This window comes from Hemitrygon akajei, chromosome 10, assembly GCF_048418815.1.
Source record: "Hemitrygon akajei chromosome 10, sHemAka1.3, whole genome shotgun sequence".
Classification (NCBI taxonomy): Eukaryota; Metazoa; Chordata; class Chondrichthyes; order Myliobatiformes; family Dasyatidae; genus Hemitrygon; species Hemitrygon akajei.
This window is the reverse complement of record NC_133133.1, coordinates 112,548,975-112,569,104: the sequence shown is the minus strand read 5'-3', so window position 1 is coordinate 112,569,104 and position 20,130 is coordinate 112,548,975. Positions and strand designations below refer to the sequence as shown.

General features: G+C 43.8%; 1 protein-coding gene across 1 annotated transcript in view; it reads left to right on the top strand.

Annotated features, from left to right (window-relative positions):
* nav3 (neuron navigator 3) overlaps nt 1-20,130 on the top strand; it is a 433,465-nt gene that overhangs the window by 251,777 nt on the left and 161,558 nt on the right. The window contains 2 exon segments of the mRNA XM_073058755.1: nt 2,124-2,232; nt 6,025-6,420. Coding sequence (XP_072914856.1) covers nt 2,124-2,232; nt 6,025-6,420 — 505 coding nt within the window.

Sequence of the window (20,130 nt, the reverse complement as noted above, 5' to 3'; positions counted from 1 at the left end):
TTTAAGTACATTAAGTACTGCTATCTCCTCCGGTTCCAGACACACTTTTCCACTGTCACACTTGATTGGTCCTATTCTCTCACAGTTTATCCTCATGCTCTTCACATACTTGTAAAATGCCATGGGGTTTTCCTTAATCCTGTCTGCCAAGTCCTCTCATGGCCCCTACTGGCTCTCCTAATTTCATTTTTAAGCTCCTTCCTGCTAGCCTTATAATCTTCTAGATTCCTATCATTACTTAGTTGTTCTTCTTTTCTTCTTGACTAGATTTACAACAGCCTTTGTACACCACAGTTCCTGTACCCTACCATCCTTTCCCTGTCTCATTGGAACGTACTTATGCAGAACTCCATGCAAATACTCCCCGAGCATTTGTCACATTTCTTCTGTACATTTCCCAGAGAACATCTGTTTTCAATTTATGCTTTGGAGTTCCTGCCTGATAGCCTCCTATTTTCCCTTACTCCAATTAAACACTTTCCTAGCTTGTCTGCTCCTCTCCCTCTCCAAAGCTATGGTAAAGGAGATAGAACTGTGAACACTATCTCCAAAATGCTCTCCCACTGAGAGATCTGACACCTGACCAGGTTCATTTCCCAATACCAGATCAAGTACAGCCTCTCCTCTTGTTGGCTTATCTGCATATTGTGTTAAGAAACCTTCTTGAACACACCTAACAAACTCCATCCCATCTGAACCCCTCACTCTAGGGACATACCAATCGATATTTGGGAATTAAAATCTCTCACTACGACAACCCTGTTATTATTACACCTTTCCAGAATCTGTCTCCCTATCTGCTCCTCAATGTCTCTGTTACTATTGGGTGGTCTATAAAAAACACCCAGTAGAGTTATTGACCCCTTTCTGTTCCTAATCTCCACCCACAGAGACTCCGTAGACAATCCCTCCACGATGAAGGGTCTTGACCCGAAACGTCAACTGTCCTTCTTCCTATAGATGCTGCCTGGCCTGTTGCGTTCCACCAGCATTTTGTGTGTGTTGCCCTCCATGACTCCCTCCTTTTCTGCAGCCATGACATTATCTCTGCTCAGCAGCGCTACGCCCCCACCTCTTTTGCCTCCCTCCCTGTCCTTTCTGAAACATCTAAAGCCCGGCACTTGAAGTAACCATTCCTGTCCCTGAGTCATCCAAGTCTCTGTAATGGCCACAACATCGTAGTTCCAAGAACTGATCCACGCTCTAAGCTCATCCACTTTGTTCATAATACTCCTTGCATTTAAATAGACACATCTCAGACCATCGGTATGAGCGCGTCCCTTCTCTCTCACCTGCCTATCCTCCCTCTTGCACTGTCTCCAAGCTTTCTCTATTTGTGAGCCAACCGGCTCTTCCTCCGTCTCTTCATTTTGGTTCCCACCCCCCAGCAATTCTAGTTTAAACTCTCCCTAGTAGCCTTAGCAAACCTCCCCACCAGGATATTGGTACCCCTGGGATTCAAGTGCAGCCCATCTTTTTTGTACAGATCACTCCTGCCCCAAAAGAGGTAGACCCCAATGATCCAGAAATATGAATCCCTGCCTCCCGCTCCAATCCCTCAGCCACGCATTTATCCTCTATCTCATTCTATTCCTATTCTCAGGAATCCCGAGATTACTATCTTTGTAGTCCTGCTTCTCAACTTCCTTCCTAACTCCCTGTAGTCTGCTTTCAGGACCTCCACCCTTTTCCTACCTAAGTTGTTGGTACCAATATGTAAGCAGGCTCTTCCCTCTGAGGTTGGGTGAGGCTAGAACTAGAGGTCATGGGTGAAGGGTGAAGGGTGAAAGGTAAAATGTTCAAGGGGAACATGAGAGAGAAGGGGAACTCAGAGGATAGTGAGTGTATGAAACAAGCCACCAGTGGAAGGGGGTGGATAGAGGTTCAATTTCAACATTTAAAAGATATTTGGTTTATACATGAATTGGAGAGGTAAGGAGGTCCAGGTGTGCGTTGATAGGACTAGACAGAATAATAGTTCAGCAAGGACTAGATGGGCTGAAGAGCCTGTTTCTGTGATGTAGTGCTCTACGATTCATTGAGTGTAGTGTGGTGTTGCCTAGGTGATACAGAGAATCGTGAGAGATTGTGCTCACCATTTTCACTCTTGCTCTCTTTCCCAGGGGAAGACCCGGAGACCAGGAGAATGAGGACGGTGAAGAACATTGCCGACCTGCGGCAGAACCTGGAGGAGACCATGTCCAGTCTCCGTGGGACACAGATAAGCCATAGGTAATCCTTTTACATGCCTGCTTGTTCCTACAGATGCTTGAGTTGACTTCTAACTGAGGATGGGGCAGAAGATTCTTCTGTGGAAAGGATTTCTTCCCCACATGGTGGATTTTGCAGAATTTTAGGGTATTGGGATATTTGATAAGAACACTTCCTAGATGTGTGAGCATTGTGTTTATGTTGGACTGGCCACCAACATAAACACCAAATATAAGAAGACAAGGATTTCACGGGAGGTTTACAAGAATGATCCCAGGAATGTAAGAGTTAATAACAAGGAGCATTTGATGGCTCCATGCCTGTATTCACCAGAGTTTAAAAGAAAGGGGCAGGGGTCTTACTAAAGCCTATCAGATACTGAAAAATGTTGAGTGGATGTTTCCTATAGTGAGGGAGACTAGGACCAGAAAGCACAGCCTCAGAATAGAAGGACATCACTTTACAACAGCATTGAGAGGACAGTCTTTAGCAGGAGGGTGGTTAATCTGTGGAATTCATTGCCTCAGATTGCTGTGGAGGCTAACTCATTGGGTAGATTTAGAGCAGAGGCTCTGTCGTGGGCAAAGTACTGGAGAGTTTAACATCGGTAGCTGAGCGAAGGGCGCTGAGTAGGCTACGGTCAATTATGGATAACTCTGAACATCCTCTACATAGCACCATCCAGAGACAGAGAAGCAGTTTCAGTGACAGGTTACTATCGATGCAATGCTCCTCAGACAGGATGAAGAGGTCAATTCTCCCCAATGCCATTAGGCTTTACAATTCTACCGCCAGGACTTAAGAACTTTTTAAAAGCTATTATTAATGCTTTTTGAGATAGTGATTTAGATGTATATCATATTTTTTACTGAGTTAAGTATTGTATGTAATTAGTTTTGCTACAACAAGTGTATGGGACATTGGAAAAAAGTTGAATTTCCCCATGGGGATGAATAAAGTATCTATCTATCTATCTATCTATCTAGTCAGGATGTCAAAGATTTCGGGGAGAAGGCAGGAGAAAGAGGTTCAGTGTGATATTAAATTATCTATGACTCAATGGGCCAAATGACCTAATTCTGCGCTTATGTTTTATAATATTATGGGCAAATCTCTTCATGACAGTTGGAGAACTTCAATTCAAGCAATTAACTATGTATATCTTTAATAAAATGCAAACCTCAGCAAAGATTATGCTAAAACTAGATTGGAAAATTGGTTTATTATTGTCATAAGAACTGAGGTGAAGTGAAAACTTTGCGTTGCATGCCATCCATACAAATTATTTTAGTACAGCAGTGCAAACAGGTCGCACAAGGGAGAACAATAACAGAAAGCAGAATAAAGTGTTACAGTTCCGGAGGAAGTGCAGTGCAGGCAGGTCCACAACGAGGTAGATTGTAAGATCATGTCTATTTCACTGTTCCAGGGGAGTGTTGTAACGGTGTCCTTGGTCCTTGTAGTACGTGTTACTGTTTTTCATATCTTCTGCCTGACGGGAAGGGGGAGAAGAGAGAATGCCCAGGGGAGTGGGCTCTTTGATTATACTGGCTGCTTTATGAAGTCAGTGGGAAGTACAGACAGGGTCAGTGGAGGGGGTGCGAGGTGGTTTCCCCAACTCTCTGCAGTTTCTCGTAGGGTGGGGCAGAGCAGTTGCCATACCACGTCATGATACATTGAGGTAGGGTGCTCTCTACTGTGCACTGATAAAATTTGGGGAGGGTCAAAGAGAACATGCTAACTCTCTACTTCAGGAAGTAAGGTGCTAGAGAAACTAAAAAGTTATAAGTAGCACCCCTGGTTCATTGATGTCCTTCAGAAAGGGAATCTCTTGGCTTATGTGCCACCTCTGACCTGTAACAATATGGTTGATTTCTAGCTGCCCAGTTAAGCGGCCCAGCAATCATCAGCATTGTAGTCTCACCATCACTAAAAACCACCCTGCCCTCCATTGACTCTGCCCACACATGGTCGATATCCCTCCATTCCCTGTCTGTCTAGATGCCTCTTAAATGTTGTTATCATATCTGCTCTCACTGCTGCCACTGGGCAGGAGATGCAAATGCCTGAAAGGCGCACACCACCAGGTTTAGGAACCATATTCTTGAAGTGACCTTCACAACACTAACCCTACCTCAGCAATGGAGCACTGCTTGAGTAACACACACAAAATGCTGGCGGAACGCAGCAGGTCAGGCAGTCACCATTTCAGGCCGAGACCCTTCATCAGGATTGGAAAGGAAGGGGTCTCCTCTTGCCCTTCCATTGACTTGTCTCTGATTGTGTTTTATTTTTTCACTATTGTCTTGTTTTGCACAGCCTTCTTATTATGTCTTGTATAACAGCAAACAGAACAGTCCAGCATAGGATAGGTCCTTCAGCCCACAACTTAAACCAACAACTTCTAATTCATCTAATCCTTCCGCTTCATGAATTGGCTACATTGCTCCCTTCTCTACACATTTATATGTTTACCTGAGAGTCCCTTAATTGTTCCGATGCTAATTTCCTCCACTACCGTGCCTGGCAGACATTTCATTTATGGATACTTAACGTCCTGTGTGTTTTCCGTACCTACATGGCGGTGCTGCTGCTGCAGGCAAGCTCCTCACTGTCCCTGTACCTCACCTCACACGTGACAATAGACTGGGTGACCTGATCTCCACCACGAGGGGCACTGGGGGGATGCAGTGACGTTATGAAGAGTGGAGATGACGTATATTTCAATCAGAATCAGAATTAAGTTCATTTTGACTGCCATGAAATTTGTTGTTTAGTGCCTGCAGTACATTGCAATACGTAAAATAAGTTCCAAAAGAGAAATAGTGGGGTAACGTTCAGGGGTTCATGGGCCATTCAGAAATCTGATGGCAGAGGGAAAGAAACTGTTTCTAAAATGTTGAGTGACGGTCTTCAGGCTCCTGTACCTCCTCCCTGAGGGCAGGAATGAGAAGTTCAAAGATCAGCAAGTTTATTATCAATGTATGTATATGTCACCCTGAGACTCATTTTCTGTGGCCATGCACAGTAGAACAAAGAAATGCAATAGAATCAGTGAAGAACCAAAGATGGATAAACAAGCAATGTGGGGAAGAAGTCAGACTGTGCATATACAATCAATCAATCAATACTGGGAACGTGAGAGTGAAATGTTCAGTGAACACTACCTATGAGGTGACTGAAATGAGTGTGAAGAGGGCATGTTCTGAGGCACTGCCTTTTGAAGATGCCCTTGGTTGTACTGGGACTGTTCTATTTTGTCACATGTACTGAGATACAGTTAGGAGCTTGTCTTGCTATGCTCAGAGCATTTCACAGTGCACTGACGTTAGATGAGCCCCCCAGGGGCTTGAATGTGTAGTAGATAGCAATAATCCTATTTTAATTTGAAACTGTAGATCACTAAACCCTGATTAACTGGTTAAAAACAGAAGCAGGATAAGGTAAAACTGAAGTGATGCAGAATAAAGTGTTTCTGTTACTGATAAAATGCAGTGCAGGTAAATAATAAAATGCAAGGGTCCATCTTTCCATTTGAGAAGCCCACTCGAGAGTCTAATTACAGTGGGATAGAAACTGAGCTTGAGCCTATTGGTGTGTATCTTTTGACCAGTGGGAGAGAGAGGATGAAAAAGTGTTCAAGATGAATGTGGTCTTTGATTATACTGTCTGCTTTATCAAGGCAGCAGAGGTAGGGATGGTTGAGTGATAGTGGGGAGACTGTGTGATGTGGAATAGTTCAGCCAGCTGGCCAGACCCTGTTTTCCCGGTTCACACCTAATGTTTCTCCTGCATTTCTGTTTGTTTCGGCAGCACTTTGGAGACAACGTTCGACAGCACCGTCACCACTGAGGTCAACGGGCGCACCATTCCCGCAGTCTCTGCAAGGACCTCGGCTATGGGCTGGCGCTTGGGACAGAACAGCCCTCGGCTGCAAGCTGGAGATGCCCCTTCCCTGGGTAGCGGGTACCCCCCGCCGCGGGCTGGCGCTGGACGCTACCTCCACCCCGATGGCCCGCGCTATGCCTATGGCGCACCCCTGCGCCGGACAGCCGGCTCCAGGGTCTGCAGCGTCCCCCAGTCAGATCTGGCAGAAAGGGGGGGCGGTCCCGAGTTTGATACGGCGCTCGGCAACGCAGACGCGACTGGTTACATGAGCGACGGCGACCTGCTGGGGAAGAACGGCAGAGCCGATGATATTGGCAGCGGGTGAGTGGATACCAGGGAACCTGTGCTGGGGAGAATGTTCTCCCTGCCATTATGGAGGTTCTATGCTTTCCTTGTGAGTGCACGTGTTTCCTCCAGGTGCTCCGGTTTCCTCCCACGTTCCAAAGATGTACGGGTTAGGGCTGGTAAGCTGTGTACTACTATGTTGGTGCCAGAAGCATGGTGACACTTGCGGGCTGCCCCCAGCACATCCTCGGACTGTGTTGGTCGTTAATGCAAAACAACACATTTCACTGTATGTTTCGATGTACATGTGGCAAATAAAGCTCACCTTTATAGATTCTTCCAGAAGCATGACCTCGGGTCCCAGAGACCTGATTGTAAAAATCTGATGATCTAGCTTTCAGTGCTGCCCTGCAGAGTCAGATGAAACCTTTCAATCAATATCATGTTTATTATCACTGAACTCTATGACATGAAATTGAAAATAGGTTATTTCAGCACAATACAGGCTCTTCAGCCCATAATGTTCTGCTGAACCTTTAAGCTACTCTAAGATCTAACTAACACTTCCCTCGCACATAACCCTCCATTTTTCTATCAACCATGTGTCTAAGAGTCTCTTAAACATCCCTAATGCATCTGCCTCTACCACCACTCCCTGCAGTGTTCCATGGACCCAACACTGTGTAAAATATTTACCTCCGACATCTTCACTGTATTGTCTTCCAATCACCTTAAAATTATTCTGCCCTGGGAAAGAGTCTCTGGCTGCCCTCTCTTATACATCTCTAAGAAGTTATCTCAGCCTCCTTTACTCTGGAGAGAAAAGCCCGAGGTCACTCAACCACTCCTCATAAGACATGCTGTCTAATCCAAGCAGCATCCTGGTAAATCTCCTCTGCACCTATTCTACATCTGTTTTACAGCATTTTCCCCTCTGCCAACTGTGTAAGAGTTATCATAACGTATTGTCCAGGTTTAGGTTTACTAAGATACAGAGGAAAGCTCGTCTTGGACACGATTCATGCAGACCAATTCATTACAGAGCGCATTGAGGCAGACAAGGTAAAGCAATAACAGAATGCAGAAGAAAGGGTATGTGAATTTATTATCAAAGTACATATATGTCACTATGTACAACCCTGAAATTGGTTTTCTTGAGGGTACAATAAATCCAAAAAACCTAGTTCAGTAGTTCCATTTAATATCAGAGTAACGTATGCAATATACAACCTGAAATTCTAGTTCTTTGGAGACATCCACGAAAACAGAAGATTGCCCTGAAGAATGAGTGACAATGAAAATGTCAGAACCCCAAACCCCCCCCAGTCTCCCCCCCAATGCACAAGCAGCAGCAAAGCAATGTCTCTCCCTCCACCCACTTACTTAAGCAAAAAAAGCAACAGCACCCTCCACATGCCAGCAAGCAATGGCAAAGCCCCCGAGAAAGCCCATGTTCTGCAGTACAACAAAACTAATCATTCACTGGACAATTTAACATACCACAGGCTCCCCCTCTATCCCTAATAAAGGGACACCCTTTCACAGTGAGAGGTGAGACAAAACAAAACAACTCGCTGATTTGCAATGATAAAGTCTGTTGTGTCACTTTTTTCTGATTTCTCTGACTCGAGAGTCATCAACAAACTCTCTACCACCGATGAGAGAGAGGGAGAGGGAGAGGGAAAATGCGATTTGCTGAGTACAGATTCCCCAACAGCCGATCCGCTGTTCCCGATGGTCCGTTTTCTCCCACGACACTTCAGTTCATCCACAGGGCCATGAAGCCAACCCCAAAGGCACACTCATCTTCTGGACTGTGTCCTTGGGCTATTGACAAACAGCTGGTCCTAAGCCCCGCGGAGCAGGTCCCACCACTGCAAAAAACGGAAGTCTGGGTGTAGCTGTAGGTCAGGGTCTCTTGACAGAACCCCATCCACCCTGAAAAGGAAAAAGAGAGACAGTAAAGGCAGAAATTAAGCTGCCCCCACAGAGCAGCTCAGGGTAATTGCTGTTAAGCACCATTAGTTCCTGACTAATGGAGTCAATGAAGACTGCATCCAACAGGACAGACAAACAACAGTTGTACTAAAGACACAAAATTGTGAAAATACAAAAGAAAAATAAAGAAATAATAAATAAACAAGCAATAGATGTTGAATGAAGAATCCTTGAAAGTGAGTCAGTTGGTTATGGGAACAGTTCAATTATAGAGCGAGTGAAGCTGAGTGAAGTTGGCCCCAAGAGCCTATTGGCTGAGAGATGATAACTGTTTCTAAACTTAGTCATGTGGGCCCTGAGGCTCCTGCACCTCCTTCCTGATGGCAGCAGTGAGAAGAGAGCATGGTCTGGGTGGTGAGGGCCCTTGATGATGGATGCTGCTTTCCTGGGACAGAGCTCCATATAAATGCGCTCAATGTGTTCAGCAGTACAATGATAAATATAGAAAGAGAAAAACTGAATTACATTAAGTATATATAAGTAAATTAAATAGTTAAATTAAGATAAGTAGTGAAAAAGAAATTTTTAAAAAAGTAGTAAGGCAGTGTTCATGGGTTTAATGTTCGTTCGGAAATTATACAGCAAAGGAGAAGAAGCTGTTCCTGACTTGTTGAGTGAGTGTCTTCAGGCTCCTGTATCTCCTTCCTGATGGTAGCAATGTCCTGGGTGGTGGGAGTCCTTGATGATGGAAGCCGCTTTTCTGAGGCACCTCTCCTTGAAGATGTCCATGTCAGTGAAACACATCCACACTTTTAAAAATAAATTGAGTGGAAGCACACTAACTGACTATGTTAGAGAAATGGTTTTTATTCTTCCAGGCCAATTAAATAGTTCGGTGCTGATTTTAAATGATAAATGTAATAATATTTGGGAAAACCTCACTGCAGTTCAATCATTGTAAGAAAAGATGACACTTTTGAGTCATATGTCAATTATCAAGTTGCCATCTCTAAACAGAAGTTTCCAGTCTTCACTCCACCCTTTCAATACTGCTATTGGTAGCCCAGCATGTCCATCTTCATGATTGGCCAATTGGAATGTTAATACAGCTATGATAATTCAACTGGGTGATTTTGGGCTAATATTAAGACAGAAACGGCTGAAAATGCCAAACAAGCCATGCGGCATCTGTGGAGAGAAAACAAAGCTGGAAGAGGGGAGAGTTTACAGAGATATTCAGAACTATGAGGGCTTTAGAGAGGATGAATGGATGCGGACATTTTCTGACAGTTGGATGAGACTAGAACTAGAGGACATAAGTTTAAGGTGAAAGGTAAAACTTTTAGGCTATCCTGAGGGCTAATGTTTTGTCTCAGAGTGTGGTGAGAGTGTTGAACAAGTGCTGGATGCAAGTTCATTTGTAACATTTACGACTTAGCAGCAAAAAGTTTATCCAAAATCAAAACGACTGCCACCAGATGCAACCCCAGACGAGTTGTTATTCCTCCCCTCACCCTCACCCTCTTCCTCCCCTCAACCCCACCCTTCCTTCCCTTATCCCTACTCTCTTCCCCCTCCTCCCCACCCTCTTCCTCCCCTCATCCCTGCATTCTCTGTGCCTCCATTCTGATCCTCCTCCTCCCCACCCCCACCATAAGACATAGGAGCAGAATTAGACCATTCAGCCCATTAAGTATGCTCCGCCATTTCTTCATGGCTGATTTATTTCCTCCTCTCCCCATTCTGTTGCCTTCTCCTCATAACCTTTCATGGCCTGACTAATCAAGACCCTATCAACCTCCACCTTAAATTTATACAGTGATCTGGCCTCCACACCTGCAGGTGGCGATGAATTCCACAGATTTACGAGGCTACAGAAATTCCTCCTCATCTCTGATCTAAATGAATGTCCCTCTATTTTGTGACTGTTCCATTTGGTCCTAGTCTCGCTCACTCTAGGAAACTTTTGCTTATATCCATTCTATTGAGGCCTTTCAAAATTTGATAGGTTTCAGTGAGATCCCCCTTCATTGTTATAAACCCCTGCGAGTACAGGCCCAGAGCCTTCAATAGCTGCTCGAATTGTAACCCTTTCATTCCTGGAATCATTCTTGTAAGCCTGCTCTGAACCCTCTCCAATGTCAGCCCATTACTTCTGAAATAAGGGGCCCAAAACTGCTCACAATAGTCCATGTGAGGCCTCACCAGTGCCTTATACAACCTCAGTATTACATCCTTGCTTTCATATTCTAGTCCTCTTGAAATGAATGCCAAATTACACTCATCATCTTCACCACCGATTCAGCCTGCAAATTAACCTCCAGGGAATCCTACACAAAGGCTCACAAATCTCTTTGCACCTTGGATTCTTGAATTTTCTCCCTGTTTCAGAATGAGTCTATGCTTTTATTCTTTCTACCCAAGTGCATGACCATACAGCATACCCTTCCTCCCCTCATCTCCAGCCTCTTCCTCCCTCATCTGCACACATTTCCTTCTCCATTCCCATCATCCTCTCTCATCCGCACCCTCTTTGTCCCCTCATCCCCACCCTCTTCAGCCCCTCATCCCCACCCTCTTCCTCAACATATCCCCAAACTCTTCCACACCCCACCTCCCCCCTTTTTCCCCAGCCTCTCCCTTCTTCCTCACATTATCCCCACTTTCATCCTCCCCCCTCTCTAATCACCTCCTCCTTCCCCCATTCCCACCCTCTTCCTACTCATCTGCACTCTTTTCCTCCCTCCATCCCTCCCTCTTCCTCCCTCTCCCCCACCCTCTTCCTCCCCTCAACCCCATCCTCAGAAGACCATGAGACATAGGAGCAGAATTAGGCCATTCAGCCCATCGAGAATGCTCCTCCATTTCATCATGGCTGATCCATTTCCCTCTTATGCTCATTCTGCTGCCTTCTCCCCATCACCATTCTTGCCCTGTCTTATCAAGAACCTACCAACCTTCGCCTTAAATTTACCCATTGACCTGACCTTCACAGCCACCTCTGGCAATGAATTCCACAGATTTACCAGGCTCAAGAAATTCCTCCTCATCTCTGTTCTAAATGGACGTTTTGAGGCTGTGCCCTCTGGTCCTAGACTCCTCCATCATAGGAAACTTGCTGTTCATCCACTCTATCGAGGCCTTTCATCATTCGATAGGTTTCAGTGAGATCCTCCCTCATTCTTCTAAATCCTGGTGAGTACAGGCCCAGAACCTTCAATCACTGCTGTAATAATAACACTTTCATTCCTGGGATCATTCTCATGGACTTCCTCTGAACCCTCTCCAATGCCAGAAATAAGGGGCCCAGAACTGTTCACAGTATTCCTAGCCAGGCCTCACCACTCACCATCGCCTAATAAAGTCTCATCATTACATCCTCGCTTTTATATTCTAGTCCTCTTGATGTGAATGCTTACTTCGCACTCACCTTCCTCACCATCGATTCAAGCTACAAATTAATCCTGCACATGGATTAGCAAATCTCTTTGTTCCTTGGTTTTTGAATTTTCTCCGTTTAGAAATTAATCTATGCTTTTATTCCTTTTACCAACATGCATAACCATACGTCATTCCCAGCCTCTTCCTCCCCTCATCCTCACCCTCTTGCCATCCTCACCCATTTCCTCACCTCATCCTCACCCGATTAAGACCATAAGACATAGGAACATAATTAGGCCATTTGGCCCATCAGGTCTGCTCTGCCATTTCGCCACAACTGATCCATTTCCCTCTTAACCCCATTCTCCTGCCTTCTCCCCATAAACTTACACACTCTGACTAATGAAAAACCTATCAGCCCTGTCTTAAATACACCCAGAGAACTGACCTCCATGGCTGCTGTGGAAACGAATTCCACAGATTTATCACCCTCTGGCTAGAGAAATTCCTCCTCATCTCTGTTCTAAATGGATGTGCCCTCTGGTTCTAGACTCCCCCGGTATAGGAAATATCTCTCTACATCCACTCTATGGAGGCCTTTCAACATTCGATAGGATTCAATGAGATCCCCCTTCATTGTTATAAATCCCAATGAGTACAGGCCCAGAGACTTCAATGGCTACTCAAATGATAATGATTCCTGGAATCTTTTTCATGAACCTCCTCTGAATGTTCTCTCATGTCAGCACATCCTTTCTTAAATGAGTAGCCCAAAATTGACACAATACTGTTGACACAATCACCAGTGTCACGATTACATCCTTGCTTTTATATTTGAGCCCACTTGAAATGAATGTTAACTCTGCATTCATCTTCCTCACCACCGATTCAACCTACAAATTAACCTTCAGGGAATCCTGCACAAGGACTCACAATTCAATGTGTACCTTGGATTTTTGAATTTTCTCTGTTTCAAAATGAGTCTATGCTTTTATTCATTTTACCAAAGTGTACGACCACACATCATACCCTTCCTCCCCTCATCCTTACCCTCTTCCTCCCTCATTCGCACACACTCCATTCCCCATCCCCATTGTCCTCTCCTCCCTACACTCGTCATCCCTCTATTTTGACCCTCCTCTTCCCCATTCCCAACCTCTTCTTCTTCCCAACCCCCAACCTCTTCCTTCCCTCGTCCTCACCCTCTTCCTTCTCTCACTCCTGCACTCCTGATCTCCCCTTTCTGACCCTCTTCCTCCTCATCCCAACCCTCTTAATACTACAATTAACTGGAGCAGAATGAGGCCATTCAGCCCATTGAGTATGCTTCAATTCCATCATTGCTGATCTATTTCTCTCTTAACCCCATTCTCCTGCCTTCTTCCCATCATCTTTCTTGCCCTCACTAATCAAGAATCTATTAACTTCCATCTTAAATTTACTGCTTGACATGTCCTCTGTGGTCGCCTGTGGCAACGAATTCCCGGTTTAGGAGGCTAGAGAAGTTCCTCCTCACCTCTGTTCTAAATGGATGTCCCTCTCTTTTTAAGCTGTGCTCTCTGGTTCTAGATACCCCAGTATAAGAAGCTTCCTCTCCTAATCCACTCTCTGCAGGCCTTTCATCATTTGATAGGATTCAATGAGACCCCCCCTTCATTGTTATAAATTCCAATGAGTACAGGCCCAGAGACTCAATGGCTACTGGAGTGATAATACTTCCATTCCTGGAATTATTCTCATGAACCTTCCCTGAACCCCCTCCAATGCCAGCACAGCCTTAAATCACGGTTCAAGTTGATAACACATCCAATCCTGGAATTATTCGTGCCAACCTCCTCTGAACCACAGCAATGCCAGCATATCCTTTCTGAAATAAGGGGCCCAAAACTGACATGATACTCCATGTGAGGCCTCACCAGTGCCATACACGGCCTCGTGATTACATCCTTGCTTTTATATTCCAGTCCTCTTGAAATGAATGTGAACATTGCATTTGCCTTCCTCAGCACTGACAGAACCTACAAATTAACCTTCAGGGAATCCTGCACAAGGACTCACAATTCTCTGTGTACCTCAGATTCTTCAAACTTCTCCATTTCAAAATTAGTCTATGCTTTTATTCTTTCTACCAAAGTGCATGATCATACAGTAAATCCTTCCTCCTCACATCCCCAACCTCTTCCTCTCTCATTCACACACTCTTCTACCCCCATGCCATCATCCTTCCATTCCCACCATCCTCATTCCTCCATTCCAACCCTCCTCCTCCCCATCACCATCCTCTTCATTCTCTTCTTCCCCTCAACCTCACCCACTTCCTCCTCCTCCCCTTACCTTCTCCCTCTTCCTCCCCTCATTCTCATCCTCTTCGTCTCCCACATGCCCCCTTACTGTAACTTCCCTTCACATGACTGTCAATGGATTTGTTTTCACAATTGGTAAAACTGATTTGCTGTGTGTGTGTGTGTGTGTGTGTGTGTGTGTGTGTGTGTGTGTGTGTGTGTGTGTGTGTGTGTGTGTGTGTGTGTGTGTGTGTGTGTGTGTCTGTCTCTGTGAGTGTGTCTGTATGTGTGCATGCGTGTGTGTGTGTATGTATGTGTGTGAGTATATCAGTGTGTGTGTGTGTTTATATGTCTGTGTCTGTGTGTATGCGTAAATGTTTGTTTGTATATATGTATGTTTGCATGTATGTGTGTGTAAGTATGTGTATGTGTGTTTGGGTATGTGTGTGTAAGTATGTGTATGTGTGTTTGGGTATGTGTGTGTATGTGTGTGTAAGTATGTGTATGTGTGTTTGGGTATGTGTGTGTGTGTGTGTAAGTATGTGTATGTGTGTTTGGGTATGTGTGTGTGTGTGTGTGTGTGTAAGTATGTGTATGTGTGTTTGGGTATGTGTGTGTATGTGTGTTTGGGTATGTGTGTGTGTAAGTATGTGTATGTGTGTGTGTGCATGTGTGTTCTCACACTGCAGAATTCCTTTGTAATCTCCCCCGATCAATGAAAACCATTGAACAAATGAACCAACAGATTGTTAATAATTAATCCAAGATCAAGAAAGTTAATACTTCCGGTCACAGGGTTTGAATGGACGTTAAGAGCTTCAGAAACATACTTATTGATTGGTTATTTCAGTCAATGACATGCACCTGCCAATTACACAAAGAACCTGTGGGCCACTGGGATTAGTCAACCACTAACATGATCGGTTGTAGATAGCAAATCCATGTGAGTATTTGTTGTTTTCTGAACCTAGCCCTTAAAATAAGTGTTGTTATTTTGATAGAGGTGTACGAGGTGATGAGAGGGGGAAGCCAGTTGACTGAGGGGACTCGGAGCTGTTGATTGGGTTTGGAGCAAAGGTCTGAGCTTTTAAGCCTTGTGTCTCCGAAAACTAATCGAAAGAAAAACTCAGGAGCTAGGAAACAGGTCTACTTAGTTTTACTTTTATTTAGTGAGGTCCTCACATATGATGTGGTGGTGTAATGATAAATGTCATCTGCATAGTTCTTACAGATGATGCTAAATTGTGCTAAAGAATGCTAAATCAAACACTGTATTTACAATATTACTCAAACATAGAATAGACCACATGAGCCTGCTGATGGAGTTTTCTCTCAGGCGGGAAGGTGGGAAGTGACAGAGAAAACGGATATAGCAAATGGGAGCTGGCTGATTGGAGTTGCGTAGAGGAAGGTGAATGGCAGGTGTCTGGGAAATGGAAAAATAAGAGGCCGATTGAGGATTGTAGTGGTTTATCATCTAGCGATGAAAACAGTAGACAGGATTTCAATAAAAGGAGGAAGGAAGGACAAGCTTAATATCGCTGAGTTTTGAATGTGGACCTATTTCTAATATCAATCCAATTAGACTAGCTAAGGATTTGAAAAAAAAGCATTTGGAGATCTGGTGGACGCAAAACCTTTAAGAGATGAGGTGCCCTTGTGCACTGTAAAATTAGTAAGCAATGTGAAAAAGCTTTGGTGTTAAATGTGAAAAAGCTATTGGAATGAAAGTATCACCAAGGAATTATATTGAGAAGCAGTGTCTTTTGGGAGTAGTCCCTGGAGCATCCATGGAGAAGGCTTCTGGAGTAAACCACGAGGAAAAATCTGGATCTGAAGTTCCTAAAGCAGTCCTACGTTGAGTTCAGGTCTGACTAGCAACTCCACTGATACCGCTGGTGCCAAACTGTATCGGTCTCTGCCGTTCTTTTGGATTCATCATTGGTGTAGAGAGGGAGTGCCTGCTGCATCGGCAACAGTTTGCTTTCCGTGTCGTACTGCCCTGGCTTGCATATCCCGTAGACAGCTGGGATGCAACATCCATGGTCGACCCTGACCAATGGAGGGCTTCAGTGGAAAATTAGCTGTACGCCAATCTGGATTTCGTAAATGGAGAATGACCGTGTTAAGTTTGGAATCTATTATTCGTAAGGCCCAAGTTAATAAAGAATCAGTAGTATCAGTTTTCTTTGATGTCATGAAAGATTATGAAATGTTACAGACACAAGGATTGCTGCTTTAACCTGGAAAAGATGGGAGAAGGTGGTAGAATATTCATTTGGGTCCAAGATTTTTTATATGATAGGAAGGTATACATTAGTGTGGGAGCAACAAAGGGTGTGGATAGAGAATGGGACTATACAGTGAAGTGTGTATAGCCCACTCCTTTTTAATATTATGATTCATGATATTTTCTTACATGTTGGCTCAGACATTTCCAAATTGTTATATCCTAATGATGTGCAGTGAGGAAGAGAGGCAGGGATAAACATAAATTACATAGTTAGGAAAATGTAGGCAGCTATTATTGAAGTAGAGGAGTGGGGATATTGTTGAGGATTTAAATTTTCTGTTGCAAAAACTCAAGTTACTTGTTTTTCTAAAAGGAGCTTTACACCACAATTGATCTCAAGTTGTATGGTAAATCTCTTAAGCAAGAGTCAGAGGTAGAGTGTGTAGGTATATGGATGCACACAAGGCAACATAGAGGTGCATGTGAATAAAATGCTAGAGAAGTGTTAAAAAAGCCCTTAATGTGCTCAGATGCTTAGTTGGGTGTGATTGGGGTGAGAGTAGGAGGTCACTTAAACAAATGTTTATTGCTTTAACCGGATCTGTCTTTGATTATGGTTGTGTTGCTAATGTGTCAGCCTCACCAGTGGTCTTCAAGCCCCAAGGTAAAGTTCAAGCTCAAGCATTGAGATTATGTTGTGGTGCTATTAAATCAGCCTCAATCTCAGCGTTACTGGTAGAGATAAATGAAGTGCCTTTACATCCACACAGGTTACAATTATCAATAGCTTATCGGGTTAAAGTAAGAGGACATAAAGTTGATCATCCAATATTGGCAACATCAGTAGAGTGTTGGGAACACTTCATTCTGTGGTCTTCAGTTTTGGGAGGATGGGAAATGAATGGGCACAAAATCTTGGGTTGTTTAATGTGGATTATGGTCTGAGTGTACCCCCTTCTCGCTTTGCCTGTGGTTGATTTGCGGCTTCAGGAAAAGATCAAGATGAGGAGTGATTGTGTATCATTAGCACAGGAGCTTCAGCAATATGTGCAAGGCAGCTATTGTGGATCCTTACAGATCTACACGGATGGTTCAAAAGATCCAGTGACAGGTCATTCAGGTGTCTCTGTTTATGTTCCAAAGTTTCAGGGTGACTATTAAGAAAAGATTATCAGACAAAGTATCAGCATTCACATCCGAGACGGTTGATATCATTTTAGCCTTGGAATGGGTCAAAGAAGCAGGTCCTGATTATGTACTTCCGTGCTGTGATTCATTCTCAGTCTTGACATCACTTAAAACAGATTATAGGCTCGACGTTCTTCTTGAGATTGGACAACATCTGTTGAAGCTGCAGGGTCCAGGCCTGTGTATACATTTCATATGGGTCATTGTCGGGGTTGAAGGAAATGAGGTGGCAGACATTCTTGCCAAGCAATCACGAAGATATACAAAGTTTGTAAATAGAGTGGTCCCTTTGCACAAGGGGGTGATGAAAGCCAGTATTAAAAAAACTATTCAACCTCTGTGAAAACAAAGTTGGGATAAGGAAAAGAAAGAATGGCATTTATGTAAAATTCAGAGGAATTCAACTAGGAGATGGGTATAAATGGAGGGAAGAAGTTACCGCATACTTACATATTTATGTATTGGACATACTAGGTTGAATAATTCCCTGTTCAGGATTAAGATGCAGGATATAGCATTTCTAGAGAGTGCACTTGTCAAGAAATGAGAATTGAGATCTTTGGGACAGATATTTTAACATAGGAAGTTTGTTAAGATATGACTGCTGTTGTAGTGTACATAAGTGCCTATTTGACTTTCTAAAAAGTATTAGACATTGATATTATTTGAGTAGTTGTTTTGGGAGAGAATTTAGTAAGTATACCTCCTGTCTCTTTGCTCCACACTCCAACTCAGTAGGTGGTGATAGTGCACCCTGCCAGCCACCATTAAACTTCACAAGAAGGAGAACAAGTGGATTGGAGATATAGATTGAGTGGGTAGCCAGAGACTTTTCCCCTGGGCAGAACTAGCTAATATGAGGGGTTACTATTTTAAGGTGATTGGAGAAAGTATAGTGGGGTATTATCAGAGGTAGGTTTTTCATGGAGAGTGGGGGATGCATGCCCTGCCAAGGGTACTGGTTGAGGTAGATACACTAGTGGTATTATGAAACTTAGGTAGGCACATAGAGGAAGGAATAATGAAGGGTTATAGGTAGGGAAATGTGAGATTGATCTTGGAATAGGTTAAAAGGCCTGCACAGTGCTGTACTGTTCTATGTTCTATAATGCAAAAGATTTTGCAGGAGAAATTATACTGGAGGAGAGATAATTCCTATGGGAATGACATTTGTAACATTGAAATACAAAAACCAACAAGCCACATTGAGCTGGTGTGTGGTAAGAACAGGACAGGAGGGTCAGCATTGTGGGGGCATGACTGGCTGAGACAGCGACAATTTGATTGGAGATCCATCCACCATTTGCATGCCACATCCCCGTGAAATAGAACCAACTGAAAGTGAACTAAGGGAGGTTCTGGGTGATGCCACAGCAGTTGTCAAGGATGGCATTGGAAAACTCAAACATATCAAAGGGAAAATAGTGTTAATTGAAAATGCCACACCCAAGTTTTACAAAGTCCATCCAGTTCCTTATACCATCCGTGATAAAATAGACAGTGATCTAGATGGTATGGAAGCTGAAGGAATTCTTTCCGAGCTTGAATGGACCCCATTGAGCAACACCAGTGGTCTCAGTAGCTAAGAAGGATGGGTCTATCCAGATCTGTGGTGATTTTAAGGTCACCACAACCCAGTACTGAAAGTAGATCAGTACCTTCTGCCCAAGATAGAGGATATCTTTGCACACCTTTCTGCAGGGAAATATGTCTGCAAAGTGGACTTAACCAAGGCCTGCCTACAGATGAAAATGGAAGAAGAGTCCAAAGTGTTTCTCACCATAAATACTCGCTGAGGAATATAATAGGCTTATTTTTTGACTAACAACTGCACCTGCTCTCTGACAGAAATCTGTGGACCAAGGTTCTGCAAGGCTGCCCAGGCACTCAGTATTACCTGGAGGACATCATTGTTACCCATAAGGGTGACAAACAACATCAACAAAATCTCAAGATAGTGTCTAAAGGAATTAGAAGATTATGGGTTTAGAGCATGATGCAACAAGTGTGAGATCTTTAAACCAAACATCACTTAATGTGGTCACTAATGATGCGCAAGGACTACACAAGTGTGCTGAGAAAATTCAAATAGTGGTGGATGCCCCAAGGGCAAAGAACTTGTCACAATTGTGGTCCTTTTTAGGATTTGTCAATTACTATACAAGTTCCTGCCAACCACCCTTTGAACTCATTACAACAGATCAGGAAGAAACGGCAATGGACAAAGCACTGTGATGTGGCTTTCTAAAAAGCAGAGGAAATGGTGTCATCAGACACTGTACTCACACAATTTAATCCACATTGTCCGTTGAAGCCTGCCCGTGATGCCTCACATTATGGTAGAGATTGTCATGTCACACATTTTGAGTCATGGAAGTGAACACCCCATTGCATTGGCCTCACATTCCCTTATCGCAGCAGAGAAAATCTCCGCACAGATTGCCCGAGAGGCCTTGAGTCTGGTTTGATGTGTAAAACACTTCAACCACTACTTGCTTGGGAACGAGTTCATCCTCATTACTGACCACCAACCACAAGTGTCCATTTTCAATCCACAGAAGGGTTTCCACTCACAGCAACACCATGAATACAGAAATGGACTCGGTTTCTCAGAGGACGCAATTACAAGATCGGATTCAAGAGGGCAACTAATCATTGAAATACTGATGGATTGTCCCGTTTACCCTAGAAAAAGAAATACATGAAAAATTTATAGAAGAGGAC